This window comes from Megascapheus bottae, chromosome 31 (assembly GCF_031878675.1).
Source record: "Megascapheus bottae isolate mThoBot1 chromosome 31, mThoBot2.hap1, whole genome shotgun sequence".
NCBI lineage: Eukaryota > Metazoa > Chordata > Mammalia > Rodentia > Geomyidae > Megascapheus > Megascapheus bottae.
The window spans coordinates 8917283-8932493 of record NC_143539.1 but is presented as its reverse complement, the minus strand read 5'-3'; the positions used below and the strand labels follow the sequence as shown (position 1 = coordinate 8932493).

Here is a 15211-nt window from a genome sequence, read left to right as displayed (position 1 = left end):
TAAACAAGTAGTTAATTAAATAAGTAAATAAACCCTTCTGGTCCCAGCACACACAGGGCTTATGTTTGTTACCTCTCCATTCTTACTTGCAGGGGTGGATTAGTTGGCAGAGCCATCCTTCCATACCAGGCTTTTTGCCCCTCAAACGATTGATGAAGTGTTCAGACCCAGCCACAGAAATTAGCCGGGTATGAGAAAGCCCTTGCTCACTCTAGGATCCCTCAGGATCCTGACCTACGTGGCTCTCTTCCTCCCCTCCCTCAGCCATACCAGCCCCCCTTCCTCAACATAAAACTGTTGAACCAGCCACCCGCTTGCTAAGGTGAGTGAGGCTATTGGAAGTGCTTGGGGCCTAGTAGACAGAGACATAAATAAACAGACTGTGGCAGGAGGTGTACTGAATGCAGTGATGCGGATGGAAAACAGCTTGAAGGCTGATCATTTCTGTGCAGCTTCCAGCTGCTCCTCTTTCCCATTCTACTCACCCAGCCCAGCCCAGCCCACAGGGGCCAGTAGAACAACCTAACCTGGATGGGGATGGGACAGTACTAGGAACGCTGCTAGTGCTGGCAAGAGTAAAGATGTGCTGCTAGGCACTGGTGGCTCACACCTGTAATCCTAGCTACTCAGGAGGCTGAGATCTGAGGATATGCTCAAGTGGTAGGTGGAGTGCTAGCCTTGAGCTAAAGATCTCAGGGACAGCGTCCAGGAGCAGAATTGAAGCCCCACAACTGACCCCCCCCCCCAAAAAAAAAAGAAAGAAAAGGAAAAGGGAGTAAAGATGTGCTTCTAGTGGGTGCAGTTACTGGAATGGACCTTATGGATAAAAGTGTAACTGGAAGTATTGGTTGAAGACTTCTGGAAGTCTCTGTACAAGGAAAGGCATACCTCCTTATCTTTCCTCACTTTGTGTTCCTCCTCTCCCCCTCTCCCCCCATCTCTCTCTCTCTCTCTCATTTTATTGCTCAGTATGGTCATATACTGTGTGTGTGTGTATATATATATGTATATATATATATATAGCTAGCATAATATTGGCTGTTTTGATGATTGATAAGATTACAGGTCAGTGAGAACATTCACACTGGGCACTGGCAGAGCTACTCAGGAGGCCAAAATCTTAGGCTCTCAGCTCAGAGCCAGCCTAGGCAAAAAAAAAAAAAAAAAAAGTCCGTAAGACTCTTATCTCCCAGCAAAAATCTAGAAGTTGAGGTGTGGCTCAAGTGTGCTGGCCTTGAGTGGAAAAAACTAAAGGACAATGCCCAGGCCCTCCAATGCATATGAATGTAGTTTGTTTGAATTGTTATTATTTGGTGTTGTGCTGGCATTACTTCCTTCCCTAGTTCTTCCACACATCAAGGAGCTTCTTCATGCTCTGAATTAATGCTGACTGCAAAGAGGGTTAGTAGCTCTTTTTGTCTGTTTTGTATTTGCTGAGCTGGAGATTGAACCTAGGGCTTTGGTAGGAGGCAAGCATTTTACCAGCAAGCCCCACCCCCAAGCCTTTGATTGTGTTGCTTTTTCTTTACATGTTAGTTTCCATAGTCTCCTGGCTTTTTTCTTTTTTTTTTTCTTTTGTTTTGTTTTTGTTTGTTACTTTTTTCTACTGTAGCATTAATCTTAAGGCACTTTCCACAATCCAAGCATGGTCTGTTGTATTCTGTGTGTGTGTGTGTCTCTGGAGACACACTGAGGTGTTTGTCTCATATTCTAGGCTCTTGGCTTGTCATTATGTCATGATTTTAGAATCAGATGGATAAAAAAGGGGGCCTCGTGAAGGACAAGTCTGAGGATGCGTGGACTCAACTGTAATGTGTAAGGTGTATTGAGGCAAAAGAAATGACAGAATGGCTCTGGAATTTCCAATAAAAGCAGATCCACTTCCATTTAGTCATTCTAAGTGTTCCTAACTTCCTAAGCGTTCAGGAACGAATGCCCAGAGTGACAGTTTCACCTGTTCCCTAGGGGGACATGAGATAGGGGAACTGTTGATGAAGTTAAGCAGAACAGTGAACTTGGAAACAGTTTGGATTTGAGTGGAAACTCACTGGATATTTAGGGAGATGAGTTGACGTGATGCCTTTCCTCTCTAGAAGGTGATATTTATCTATTTGTTATGTAAAAAGTAGGGGAGATGTTGCTTGTTTTTTAATCCAGTGCTGGGGTTTTCTAGTAAGGGCCTGAACACCATCTCTTAGCTTTGTTCCACTCAAAGATGAGCCACTATTTCTAAAGATATCCATTGGTGTGGTTGGCTTTCAATTATTTACAGCATGTTTTTGTCACACTTAATTTGGGGTGATGCCTTATACACCGTGGGAAGAAATAGGGAGGAACATAGTATGTGACTTCCTGTCCATCATTTCTTATTTATAGTGGAGAAGCTTAGATTAAATGACTCACCTTAGGTCAAACGTATAATCATTGTTAGAGACAACATACAGACAACGCCTCTTCAAACTATCTGACATGCTATCCACCACTAATTCCCGAAGCTGTATTTGCTCTTTCCCCTACCCCAAAACTAGTCCAAAATTTTGTCAAGGTGGCCACGTGGTCCAGACAAGTCTTGTCAGGAGAGTATCCTATTCTGGATCCTTCTATGGGCCTTCAAAGCCAGGTCTGACCTCACATGTCTGTTTACACTTTTGTAATGTCTTCCTTTGGCTTAGGGAGGGGGAGAAACATTAGAATATTACCCTTGTAAACTTAGGGCCTCATTGCTTCTCTTCCGCACCATCCTTGGGCTTTGTGCTTTGTGGATATTAAGTATTAGCATATAATGTATTTTGACTCCTTTTTATTGGTCAGAAGTGTGAGAATTGAGCCAGGCGCAGTGGCTCACACCTATAATCCTAGCTACTCTGGAGGCTGAGATCTGAGGCTCATGGTTCAAAGCCAGCCTGGGCACTAAAGACCTTGAGACTCTTATCTCCAATTAATCACTGAAAAGGGGAAGTGGGGCTATGGCTCAAAGGGTAGGGCAGTAGCCTTGAGTTGAAGAGTTCAGGTACATTGCCCAAGCCCAGAGTTCAAGCCCTATGTCCCCCCCCAAAAAAATGTGTGAGAATGTGACCCTGCTAGCCTCACTGTCCCACCCTTTCTCCCCTTTTCCCACAGCCTTCCTCATCACTAAGGGAGAGGGGAGGTGGGAAGGAACTATGTCCCTGAGGAGCCAAGTTCCACTTCCTCCCCTCCACCAATCCAGTGAAAGTTGGGGTCCTGCTGTGTGCCTGGTCTGTGCTACCCACCTTTAGGTGTGTGTGTGATTGTTCACGTGTTTTTGCACGGAGTAAGGGCATACTGGCTGGAGGCTTAGGCCCTTGAACAATTTCATACCTTTCTATGTGCCTCACTGTTAACTGTCTGTAAATGATGATGACCCCTTCGAATTGTTCCCAGGACATGAGAAATCTTGCACATAAATTAGGCATGACCAATTAAAACTGGCTGCCATTATATTCTATACTGAATAGATGCAGTCATTTCTGTCTCCGGGTTCCTAGGTCTGCTGTTTCTGTGTTTCTCACCCTGCCTAGTCACAGTTCAAACCATTGATGGGGAAGAACTCTGGGGTAGGTGAGAGCAGAACCCCAGAATGTTTCTTTGGGCATTCAGCCTGTGGTGATAGATGTGCAGAGAAAGATGATTTATTCTTTTCTTCTTTCTCTGTTTCTTTGTTTTTCTTTTTTTTTGGGGGGGGGGGTCAGCCATGGGGCTTGAACTCAGGGCCTAAATGCTGTCCCTGAGCTCTTCAGCTCAAAGCTAGCTAGCACTCTACCACTTGGAGCTACATTCTGGTTTTCAGGTGGTTAATTGGAGATAATTGTTGCAGGGTCTTTCCTGCCTGGGCTGGCTTTGAACCCTGACTTTCAGATCTAAGACTCCTGAGTAGCTAGGATTACAGGCTTGAGCAGCCACCAGTGCCTAGCTCCTCTCTCTTTTTTCTTAATTTTAGTACCAATAATGGGACTTGAACTCAGGGCCTGGGCACTGTCCTTGAGCTTTGTCACTCAGGGCTGACATTCTCTCACTCAAGCCATACCTCCACCTTTGGTTTTTTGGTGGCTCATTGAAAATAAGTCTCATGGGTTTTTCTGCCTGTGTAGGCATTGAACTTCAATCCTCAGATCTCAGCCTCCTGAGTAGCTAGGATTACAGGTATGAGCCACTGGTGCCTGACTCACTATAGGTAGTATTTTAGTTTATAATAGGTAGTATTGTAGTGTGTCTGCACAGATAAACTATAATTATCTGTTTATATATTAATATTGTGTTCTATGCATAGATTACCAGTGACTCATACTTGTAACCCTAGCTACTCAGGAGGCTAATCTCTGGACCATCACTGTTTGAAGCTAGTGTGGTCAGAAAAGTCCCAGAGTCCATTTCCAAAATAACCAACAAGGAAGTAGAGCTGTGGCTCAAGTGGTAGAGTACTAGTCTTGAGCAGAAAAGCTCTGAGTTCAAGCCCTATGACCAGCACAAAAACCAGCAAAATAACCAGCAAAAAGCTTGAGGCATGCATGGCTCTAGTTGCAAAATGCTGGTTGAGTTTAAACCTAGTACTGGCAAAAAAGAGAGAGAGAGAAAAAGATCATACAAAAGAATTTCCTTCTTGGAGTCTTAACCAACTAACTACTCCCCTATATCAGGTTAGTCAGTTTTTACTACAGGGATGAATGAAGTTATCTACTATGTGTTGTTGACTCACCGAAGACTGGTCTGTCAGCTTTGGTTTGTTGGACCGGAAATATGACATACAACTATGGTAATAACTATTTTAACAGTAAAATAACCAGTGTCTTTGGATTCCATTTCCAATGGAATGTTGCCTGTAAGTCAAACCAACTTTTGCCGATTTTTCATCATATGGCTTTTACTTTGCCTGTTGAACACCATGTGGATTATTCTGGTTCCGCATGAGCTCATGAACAGCCCCAGGGTTGGTGTGAACCAAAGTTCAGATGAGAGTTGTAGGGAGTAGAAGTGTGGATGTGTAGTTGGGTGTTAGGACACCCATATTCCTCAGGATTTGCTATTGGGTTGATTTTTTTTTTTTTTTTTTTTTTTTTGGCCAGTCCTGGGCTTCAGCTCAGGGCCTGAGCACTGTCTTTGGATTTTTCTCAAGGCTAGAGCTCTACCACTTGAGCCTCAGCACCACTTTTGGCTTTTTCTAAGTATGTGGTACCAAGGAATTGAACCCGGGTCTTTGTGCATGCTAGGCAAGCACTCTACCACTAGGCCAAACTCCCCACCCCTGGGTTGAAATTTTTGACTTCAAGATATCAGGCATCTAGGCCCAAACAAGAATGAAAGAGCCTGATAATGTCTGATTTCACCATTCTGTGATTCTTGGTAGGTCAGATTTTTTGTGTGTGTGTGTGCCAGTCATGGGGACTGAACTCAGGGTCTGAGCACTGTGCTTGGGCTTTCTTAAGGCTATAACTCTTACCACTTGAGCCACAGCACCACTTCCAGCTTTTCTCTATGTATGTGGTACCGAGGAATCAAACTCGGGTCTTCATACATGCTAAACAAGTAATAGGTCAGAATTTGTAGCTAGAGAGACAGGAAAGTTTGAGACTCATATCCCCAATGAACCACCAATAAAAGCCAGAAGTAGACATGTGACTCAAGTGGTAGAGCACCGTCCTTGGCAGAAAATGCTAAGGGACAAAGTCCAGGCCTGAGTTCAAGCCCCAGTACTGATACACACATACACATAGATGCACGCACGCATGCAAGAATTTGTGCTAACCCATTAGCAGTCTGCACCCTTAACTCCTCCTCTCTTGTTCTTGCAGGTGCTGGGACGATGTTTCTTGACAGTGGTGCAAGTTCACTTCCAGTTTTTGACTCACGCATTGCAGAAGGTTCAGCCTGTGGCTCACTCTTGTTTTGCCGAAGTGGTTGTACCAGAGAAAAAGAGTAGTAGCAGTGGCAGCAGTTTGTCTGGCATAGGGCACACTTCCGAACTGGAGGAGGCTGTTCGATCCTGGCGTGGGGCTGCTGAGGTAACTGAGCTTTGAGAATTGGGCCCTGCATCAAATCAGAGGCTAAACGAGCCCTGGATTCTCAGAAGAGCCATTTTCTTTAGAAACCTAAATTTGGCCAAGTACCAGTGACTCATACCTGTACTCCCAGCTATTCAGGAAGCTAGAATATGAGGATTATGGTTCAAAGCCAGCCAAGCAGACAAATCTCTGAGGTTTTTTTTTGTTTGTTTGTTTGTTTGTGTGCCACTTCTGGGGCTTGAACTCTGGGCCTAGTCACTGTCCCTCTGAGTTCCTTTTCATTTAAGGCTAGCACTCTACCACATGAGCCACAGCAACCACTTCCAGCTTTTTCTGGTGGTTAATTGGAAATAAGAGTTTCACAGCCTTTCCTGACTAAGCTGGCTTCAAGCTGTAGTCCTCAGGTCTCAGCCTACTGAGTAGCTAGGATTATCTACAGTTAACTACCAAGAGTGGGAAGTTAGAGTTTGCAAGTTTACTCAAATGAGACTACCATCCTTGAGGTTAAAAAGCTATTGGAGAGGCCAGTAGCATAGCCTATGGTAGAGCGTTTTACTACCATGCATTAAGACCTGGGTTTGATTCCTCAGTGCCACACACATAGAAAAAGCCAGAAGTGGTGCCGTGGCTCAAGTGGTAGAGCACTAGCCTTGAAGAAAGCCCCAGGGCAGTGCTCAGGCCCTGAGTCCAAGCCCCAGAGTTGGCAAAACACACACACACACACACACACACACACACACACACACACACACACACACACACTTAAAACTAGTGGAGAATACTCAGGCCCCAAGTTCAAGCCTGAGTACCAGCCAAAAGATAAAAAAGAAAGAAGCACAAGTTTGAAACTTTACTATTGTGTTCATTCAAGTGACAGTTTCAGTGAATCGGTGAATACCTGCATTGTGGCAGGCACCAAGATGGCAACCTGTGCCACAGCTTGCTGGGGGAAAGCTTAGAAAAACAGTGTGCATGGGCCGGGAGTTTGGCCTAGTGGTTAAAGTGCTTGCCTTGCATGCATGAAGACCCGGGTTCGATTCCTCGGTACCACATACATAGAAAAAAGCCGGAAGTGGTGCTGAGGCTCAAGTGGTAGAGCTCTAGCCTTGAGAAAGTCCAAGGACAGTGCTCAGGCCCTGAGCTCAAGCCCAGGACTGGCAAAAAAGAAAAAAGAAAAACTGTGTGTGCAGGTGTGGTAAAGATGTACAAAGCCCAGAAGAAAGGCACGGGAGTGGTACAAGAAAGCTCTGAGAAGAAGGATCAGAAGGTTGACACCTGAATTAGGAAAGACAGGGTGTATCTGGCCAAGGAGCAAGAAGAAGGAATTGCTCAGCCAGCCAGGCAGCTAGATAGGCCAGCAGGAGAGTGGTAGTCATGGAGATGGTAGACCCCCCCAGCCATGTTCATACTAAGATGAAAGAAAGCTTAGTGAAGATAGAGGATTGTATGGAGGTTTGTTGTTGTTATCATTGGTTATAGGGCTTGAACTTGGGGCCTGGGTACTATCCCTGAGCTCTTTGGCTCGAGGCTAGCACTCTACCACTTAAGTTAAAGCTCCGCATCCAGCTTTTTGGTAGTTCATTGGAGATAGAGTCTCACAAAATTTTCTCCCTCAAGATGTCCTCAAACCACATACCATGATCCTTAGCCTCTGCTTCCTGACTAGCTAGGATTACAAGTGTGAGCTCCTGGCTGTTGTTACTCTTAGTTTTGATGGTGCCAGTAGCATTCTTCACCTATTAGCCACTGTTTATGTCACAGGCAACATCTAGACTGAGAGAAAGGGGCTGTGATAGTCGCCTGGCAGGAATCGAAGTCCAGCAGCTCTTTTGTTCCCAGAGTGCAGCCATTCCTGAGCACCAGCTGAAAGAACTGAACATTAAAATCGACAGTGCTTTGCAGGTAAGGTTTTTTAAGCTTGGCATATGGGTAGCAAGTGATATAGTGGAAGGAGAGAATTCAAGGTGTGATGTTGAGCCAGTTGGAAAAAAGTAATAAGGTAGATACTTATTGGTGACAAGCCTTTTAATAACTATAGGAAATTTTAATTTCCATTTTGATTGGACTTTATCTTATTCTAACCAGTTATATCTAATCCTGACTCTTGAAAATACTTCCTTTTTGCAGGCATATAAGATAGCTCTGGAAAGTTTAGGCCACTGTGAATACGCAATGAAAGCTGGCTTCCACCTGAACCCAAAGGCAATTGAGGCGAGTTTACAGGTACGATTTTCTGTCAGGTAGCTCTGGGCGCTGTAGGAGGTGATCTGGGCATATGTGGGCCAAGTGTGGCTCACCTCCTCTCTTACCCTTCTCTAGGGCTGCTGCAGTGAGGTGGAAGCCCAACAGACAGGCCGAAGGCAGACTCCTCCCCAGCCCATGCAGTGTGAACTTCCCACTGTCCCTGTGCAGATAGGACCACACTTCCTGAAGGGCGTCTCCTTTAATGAGTCGGCTGCCGACAATCTGAAACTGAAGACGGTATTTTTCCATGGGCTTCCAGGAATGGGCATAAACTTGGAGTTCTCAAAGGAACCTAAGGGCTTGTGAAGAGCATAGGAGGTCTTGTCTTTGGACGCCAGTGGTTCATGCCTATAATCCTAGCAACTCAGGAGGCTGAGATCTGAGGGTTTGCCGTTCCAAACTAGCTCATGCAGGAAAGTTCTTGTGTTTCTTATCTCCAGTTAACCACCAGAAAACTGGAAGTGGAGCTGTGGAGCTGTGGCTCAAAGTAGTAGAGTGCTAACCTTGCCACAAAAGCTCAGGAATTGTGTCCAGGCTAGCGCTCTCCCTCTCTCTCTCCTGTCTCTCTCTCCTATCTCTCTGTCTCTTTCTTCTGTCTCTCTGTCTCTCCTGTCTCTTTGTCTCTCTCTCTTTCCTGTCTCTCTGTCTCTCTCCACACACAGAGAGAGAGAGAGAGAGAGAGAAAGAAACACAAGATGTCAAAAGAAGAAGCTGCGATCCTTTTCAGTATAGTATGGGACTCACCCAGAGAAACACAAGATGTCAAAGAAAAGAAAAGGCTGCAGTCCTTCTCAGTATAGTAATATCTAATGACAGATATCACTAGCAACTTATATTTGTGCTGTTAGGATTTGAATCCAGGACCTTACACATGCGAGACAAGTATTCTACCATTGAGCACAACCTCAGCACTCTGGTGACTTTTTTTAAGTGAAATATTTGCTAAGAAAGTTTTATTCAAATATTTATCCTAAAGGGCTTGAAAGTAAGTACATTGTAAATACTCTATGATTATTTTCACTGGACTTGGAGAATTGAGACTAAATCTTACATTAATATAAACTAATAGCCTGGCAGTGCAGTAGCTCACACCTATAATCTAACTACTCAGGAGGCTGAGATCTGTGGATCAAGGTTCAAAACTAGCCTGTGCACTAAAGAACCTGAGACTCTTATCTCCAATTAACCTCTAGAAAATGGGAAGTGGAGCTTGGCTCAAGGGGCAGGGCAGTAGCCTTGAGCTGAAGAGCTCAGGGACAGCACCCAAGCCCAGAGTTCAAGCCCATGACCTACCCCACCCCCCAAAAGAATATATATGTATATGTACCATTATTTGCATATGTTGCTTTTCCATCTCAGATGATGATATCATGCATTTCTCTAGCTTTTAGATCCTGTGTGTCTTTGTCTTGAGATATGAATGCTTTTCTTGTCCACCTGCAGCACACAATGTTACAGCTGATTAAGGAAGCAGATTCCTACAATGGAATCACAGCCAGGGATGATTTTCCTGTCACAGAAGTGCTGAACCAGGTGTGCCCATCCACATGGCGGGGTGCCTGCAAGACCGCTGTGCAGCTGCTGTTCGGCCAGGCAGGACTGGTGAGTGAATAGGGTGGACAAGGGAGAAAAGAGACATCTCGAGCTGTGCTGTGCTTGACATGCTTTATTACACGGAGTGACTTTCTCACTTCTCCAGTGCCAAAGAATGTAGACTAGATTTTTTTCTGTCCTTTTTTTTTGTGGAGGAGGGGGGGCGGGAGGGATCCTGGGGTTTGAACTCAGGGCATGAGTGCTGTCCTTGGACTTTCTCAAGGCTAGAATTCTACCACTTGAGCCACAGCATCATTTCCAACTTTTTTTGTGTATGTGGTACTGAGGAATTGAACACGGGTCTTTATGCATGCTAGGCAAGCACTTTACCACCAGACCAAACTCCCGGCCCTTTGAATTTGTTATTTTTTTAAGTAAAGCATAGCTGGGTACTAGTGGCTCCCACCTGAAATCTTTGCTACTCAGGAGACTGACATCTGAGAATGGCAGTTTGAAGCTAGCCTGGGCAAGAAAGTCCATGAGACTCTTACCTCCAATTAAGCACCAAAAAGCAGATGTGGAGCTATGGCTCAAGTGGTAGAGCACTAGCCTTGAGCAAAAACGCCAAGCCAGCATGTGAGAACTGAGTTTAAGTCTCAGGACTGGCACAAAAAATAAATAATAAATAAATGCAGAAACAAAAAAATTCCTTTTATAGACTGAGGATTCATACTTGTAGGGAACCTAGTTGTAAAGTGATAAGTTGGGCTTTCCTCATTTTAAAGAGATGAGATCCTTTAACTTGCCTGACTCCTGAGCTATACTGAATGTCTTCCAGCTGCCCAGATTTGACAAACTGCCTCCTGTCTCACACCTTGGCCCTTGGCCCTCCTCTTACCTGGAATTCTCTTGTCTCTGATGGTCACTTAGTTTGGTCCTCTCATCCATGTGGTGTCAGCTCCTCTCTCACATCTCCCTGGGCTTTGCTGCTATAATCAACATCCCTCTCTAGTCATTGTACCCCAGCTCTCTGCCTGTATCCTTCCTAGTAATAAAATGACAGCATCATCTCAAATGTAGTGTTATAGTCTTCTCTCCTTTCAGAGAAAAAGGAAAGCCTTTTGCTCAAACCAGATTGGTCAGGAGATCAGCATCTGGAATCACAATTTAGTTTTTTCTGTATCACCACTGACCCACTTAAAGCTCTGGGCACTTGATTCCACAATTAGATTTAAAAAAAAAAAAAAAAGGACTCCTAGGTTTCTTCTTTATAGGTATGTGTATGTGTGCATGTACATGTATGTACCGGTACTGGGGCTTGAACTTAGAGCCTGGCACTCTCATTTATGTTTTTGGCTCAAGGCTATCACTCTACCACCTGAGCCATACCTCCATTTCCAATTGATTGATAGTTTAATTAGAGATAAGTGTCTCTCCAATTTGTCTACTTTTGCTGGCTTTGAACTGAGATCCTCAGATCTCAGCCACCTAAGTGACTAGGATTACAGAGGCATGAGTTGCTGGCACCTATGAAAAGAGCAATTAGGGGATACTTGTCTTTGACTTCTTGCAGATGATGGTTCAAGACGGTTTTGTTTAGAAAGCCAGCTGGTCTACAGAGATGAGCTGTTTCCTTAGCCTAGAACTCCCAAGAGAAGAAATGAATTAAAAGTGCCCTGATAACCTATAAAAGAATCCACTAGGGGTGGGGAGTTTGGCCTAGTGGTAGAGTGCTTGCCTAGCATGCATGAAGACCCGGGTTCCTCAAGCCCAGGACTGGCAAAAAAAAAAAAGAATCTACTGGTGCCAGGCACCGGTGGCTCACATCAGTGAGGCTAGCTACTGAGATCTGAGGATCGGGATTTGAAGTCAGCTCAGGCAGGAAAGCCTATGAGACTCTTTATCTCCAATTAACCACCAGAAGACCAAAACTAGAGTTATGACTCAAAGTGGTAGAGCATTCAAAAGGCCACATAAGGGGCCGGGAGTTTGGCCTAGTTGTAGAGTGCTTGCCTAGCATGCACGAAGACCCGGATTCGATTCCTCGGTACCACATATATTGAAAAAAGCTGTAAGTGGTACTGAGGCTCAAGTGGTAGAGCTCTAGCCTTGAGAAAGTCCAAGGACAGTGCTCAGGCCCTGAGCTCAAGCCCAGGACTGGCCAAAAAAAAAAAGGCCACAAAAGCTATTTTGAGGAAACATAGTTAAAAAAAATTTTTTATAAGGTCCCATCCTATTCAGAGCCCAGCAATTTCCTAGTCCCTTATCCACTGATTGCAGGACAGCTTTGTGTGTAGCTGACAAAGGACCTTTAGATTTGGGTTCTGGGGGCAGGAAGAGAGAGGAAACACCTGTCTGGTCCAACAAAGACTGTTCTTGGACAGGAAGTCTTTCCAAGGGAGCAGCTGCGGGAGCTGTTTACAGCACTAGAAATGGACACCATTAGAGGTTGAATTTGAGATGGTGATAAACAGCTCAGCACAGCTTGACCCCTCCTGAAATATTACAGATTTTTACTTAAAGTCTTTTATACTTGTTTTCTTGAAATACTTTTGTGGTAGTGATTGTTGTTTGAGTTTGAGTCTTTGTCATTGATGTTTAAAGACAGCCACATAGCCAAGGTTGCATTGAAATTTAGTATTCTCTTGCCTCAGCCTTCAGAATGCTGGGATTATGGGCATGTGCTACCATATCCAGCTTGAAATTCTTTTAGTTATTAGAAAATACAGGCATCATGACCCACAAAAACAAAAACAGGGGCCGGGAGTTTGGCCTAGTGGTTAAAGTGCTTGCCTAGCATGCATGAAGACCCGGGTTCGATTCCTCGGTACCACATACATAGAAAAAAGCCAGAAATGGTGCTGAGGCTCAAGTGGTAGAGCTCTAGCCTTGAGAAAGTCCAAGGACAGTGCTCAGGCCCTGAGCTCAAGCCCAGGACTGGCAAAAAAAAAAAACCTCACCTCCAGGGAGCTAAGGGTATGGTGCAAGGGGTAAATCACTGCCTAGCAAACTCAAGGACCTGAGTTCAAATTCCATTGTCCAAAAAAAAATCCTCCAAACAAGAGGAGATCATTGACGAATGTTTGGTTACTTCTTTGTCCTGAAGTTGTTTTACTTTATAAATAGGTCAGGATAGGGTCATCTTGTTTGAACTCAGGACCTGAGCACTATCCCTGAGCTTTTGTGATCAAAGCTAACTATCTATTGAGCTACAACTCCACGTCTGGCTTTTTGGTGACTCATGAATCTCACATATTTTCCTGCCTGGGCTGGCTTTGAACCATGATCCTCAGTTCTCAGCTTCCTGAGTAGCTAGGATTACATGTGGGAGTTCAACTTATTCAGTCTTTTTCTTTTTCTTTTTCTTTTTTTTTTAAATAGCTGTTGTTTTCCTGGCCTCAGAGTAGATGGAATGGTTCTTAGGAATACTCAGCATTGAGTACCCTTTGGTTATCTTTGTAATCCATTGACTGCCTCCCTCTAAACTGGTGGTTGTTTCTGTTTCTCTTAGGTTGTAGTTGACACAGCCCAGATTGAAAATAAAGAAGCCTATGCTCCCCAGATCAGTTTAGAAGGCTCCAGAATCGTGGTTCAAGTCCCATCCACATGGTAACTTGGTTCTTAACATTAACAGAAGCCTTAGCTCAGTGGAAGTTTGTATATCTTTGAAATGACTGTTACGTTTTGAGAAACTTGCATGCCACAATAGGTCTTAACTCCATGTTCAGTATTTACAATCATTGTTGAATAATGACTTATTTTACTTGTTGCTCTATGATAAATATGCTAAGATGTCTGGAAAAGAACCTCACTGACTACAATGTAATTAATATGTTGGTTGATTCTCATAATGAACATCACTATTCTTTTTGTGCTCAGTCTCCAGGGTTTTTTTTTGTTTGTTTTTTCTGGTCCTGGGGCTTGAACTCAGGCCTGGACACTGTCCTTGGGTTTTTTCAAGGCTAGTCCTTTACCACTTTTGAGCCACATCACCACTTTTGGCTTTTTAAAAAAATCTGTGTATGTAGTACCCAGGGCTTTGTGCATACTAGGCAAGCACTGTACCACTAGGCCATGCTTCTGGCCCTGCCAGCTTTTTAACTTACTAAATCTTTTCTGAGTCACCCATTACTTCGCTAAAGCTGAGTAGAGAATGCAGAATTCCTTCCCTTTGTTCTAGCTAGAACCTTGATCTTGAGCTCAGGTCTTGACCCAGTGTCATTGCAGATCTGGGGACAAACAGAGCCCTTTTTACCTGTATAATTATAATTGCAATACTTCAAAGAGACAAAATATTGTTTTTAATTTATAGTTTATAAGAAAAACAAGTTCCTACAAATGAGTTAATAAACCAGGCAAAGATCCAGCTGCAGGTGGCTCCTGTCTGTAATCCTAATACTCAGAAAGCTGAGATCTGAGGACTGAAGCTCAAAGCCAGTCTACAAAGGAAAGAGACTCTCACATTTTTTTTTTTTTTTTTTGCCAGTCCTGGGCTTGAGCTCAGGGCCTGAGCACTGTCCTTGGACTTTCTCAAGACTAGAGCTCTACCACTTGAGCCTCAGCACTATTTCTGGCTTTTTTCTATGTATGTGGTGCCGAGGAATCGAACCCGGGTCTTCATGCATGCTAGGCAAGCACTCTATACAACTAGGCCAAACTCCCGGCCCCGAGACTCTCATATTTAAGAACCACCAAAAAATTTCAGAAGTGTAGCGTAGCTGTGGCTCAAGTGGTAAAGCACTAGCATTGAGCAGAAAAGGCTAATAGATGGTTCTAGAGCAAAAGACAAGCATATGATGCCATTTTTTCCCACAGTGATAATTATTTCAGAGAAACAGTAATGAATGTTGTAATAATTTTGGACTAGACTTCAGAAATAGACAAAATGTGTGTTGAGTGGAAAGTGAGTCTCATAGCCTTCTTGGAGGGCAGTGAGAATGTCAGAGCCTAAAATTAGGGTATGACCTCAGCACTTCTGGTCACTTGTCCTTGTAGGGGGCATATAGATTCCACATGAAGATCTGAATCAATCTTAATAATGTTCAGTGTCTTCCACTATATTATATTAATCTTAAGATTGCAATCTGAGTGAATACTTGACCATAGAGAAAATATTTTCTGTATTCCTTAAGTAGGAAAATAATAGAGAAAGGACACAAAGGTACTATTAGTATTGGTACCTATGTGGATCAAAGTATAGCTAAGTAATGTGTATAGGTTATCTTTTTTTTTTTAAATCATCATCATCTTCTGTTTTTTCAGGGCTGGGGACCAATCCCATCTAAACTCTTGCTTAGCATTTTCACTCAAAGTTAGTAGTCTACCAGTTGAGCCACACTTTTTTTTTTTTTTTTTTTTTTTTGCCAGGGATTGAACTCAGGGCCTGGGCACTGTCCTTGGACACTTTTTGCTCAAGG

At 43.8% G+C, this 15211-nt stretch overlaps 1 protein-coding gene across 3 annotated transcripts in view; it reads left to right on the top strand.

Moving 5' to 3' along the window:
* Garre1 (granule associated Rac and RHOG effector 1) overlaps window positions 1-15211 on the top strand; it is a 63923-nt gene that overhangs the window by 31520 nt on the left and 17192 nt on the right. For all 3 annotated transcript variants that reach the window (XM_090322791.1, XM_090322792.1, XM_090322790.1), the window contains exons 3-8: window positions 5808-6017; window positions 7779-7919; window positions 8145-8240; window positions 8337-8498; window positions 9705-9863; window positions 13306-13403. In XM_090322791.1, coding sequence (XP_090178917.1) covers window positions 5808-6017; window positions 7779-7919; window positions 8145-8240; window positions 8337-8498; window positions 9705-9863; window positions 13306-13403 — 866 coding nt within the window. The remainder of the gene's footprint in view (window positions 1-5807; window positions 6018-7778; window positions 7920-8144; window positions 8241-8336; window positions 8499-9704; window positions 9864-13305; window positions 13404-15211) is intronic.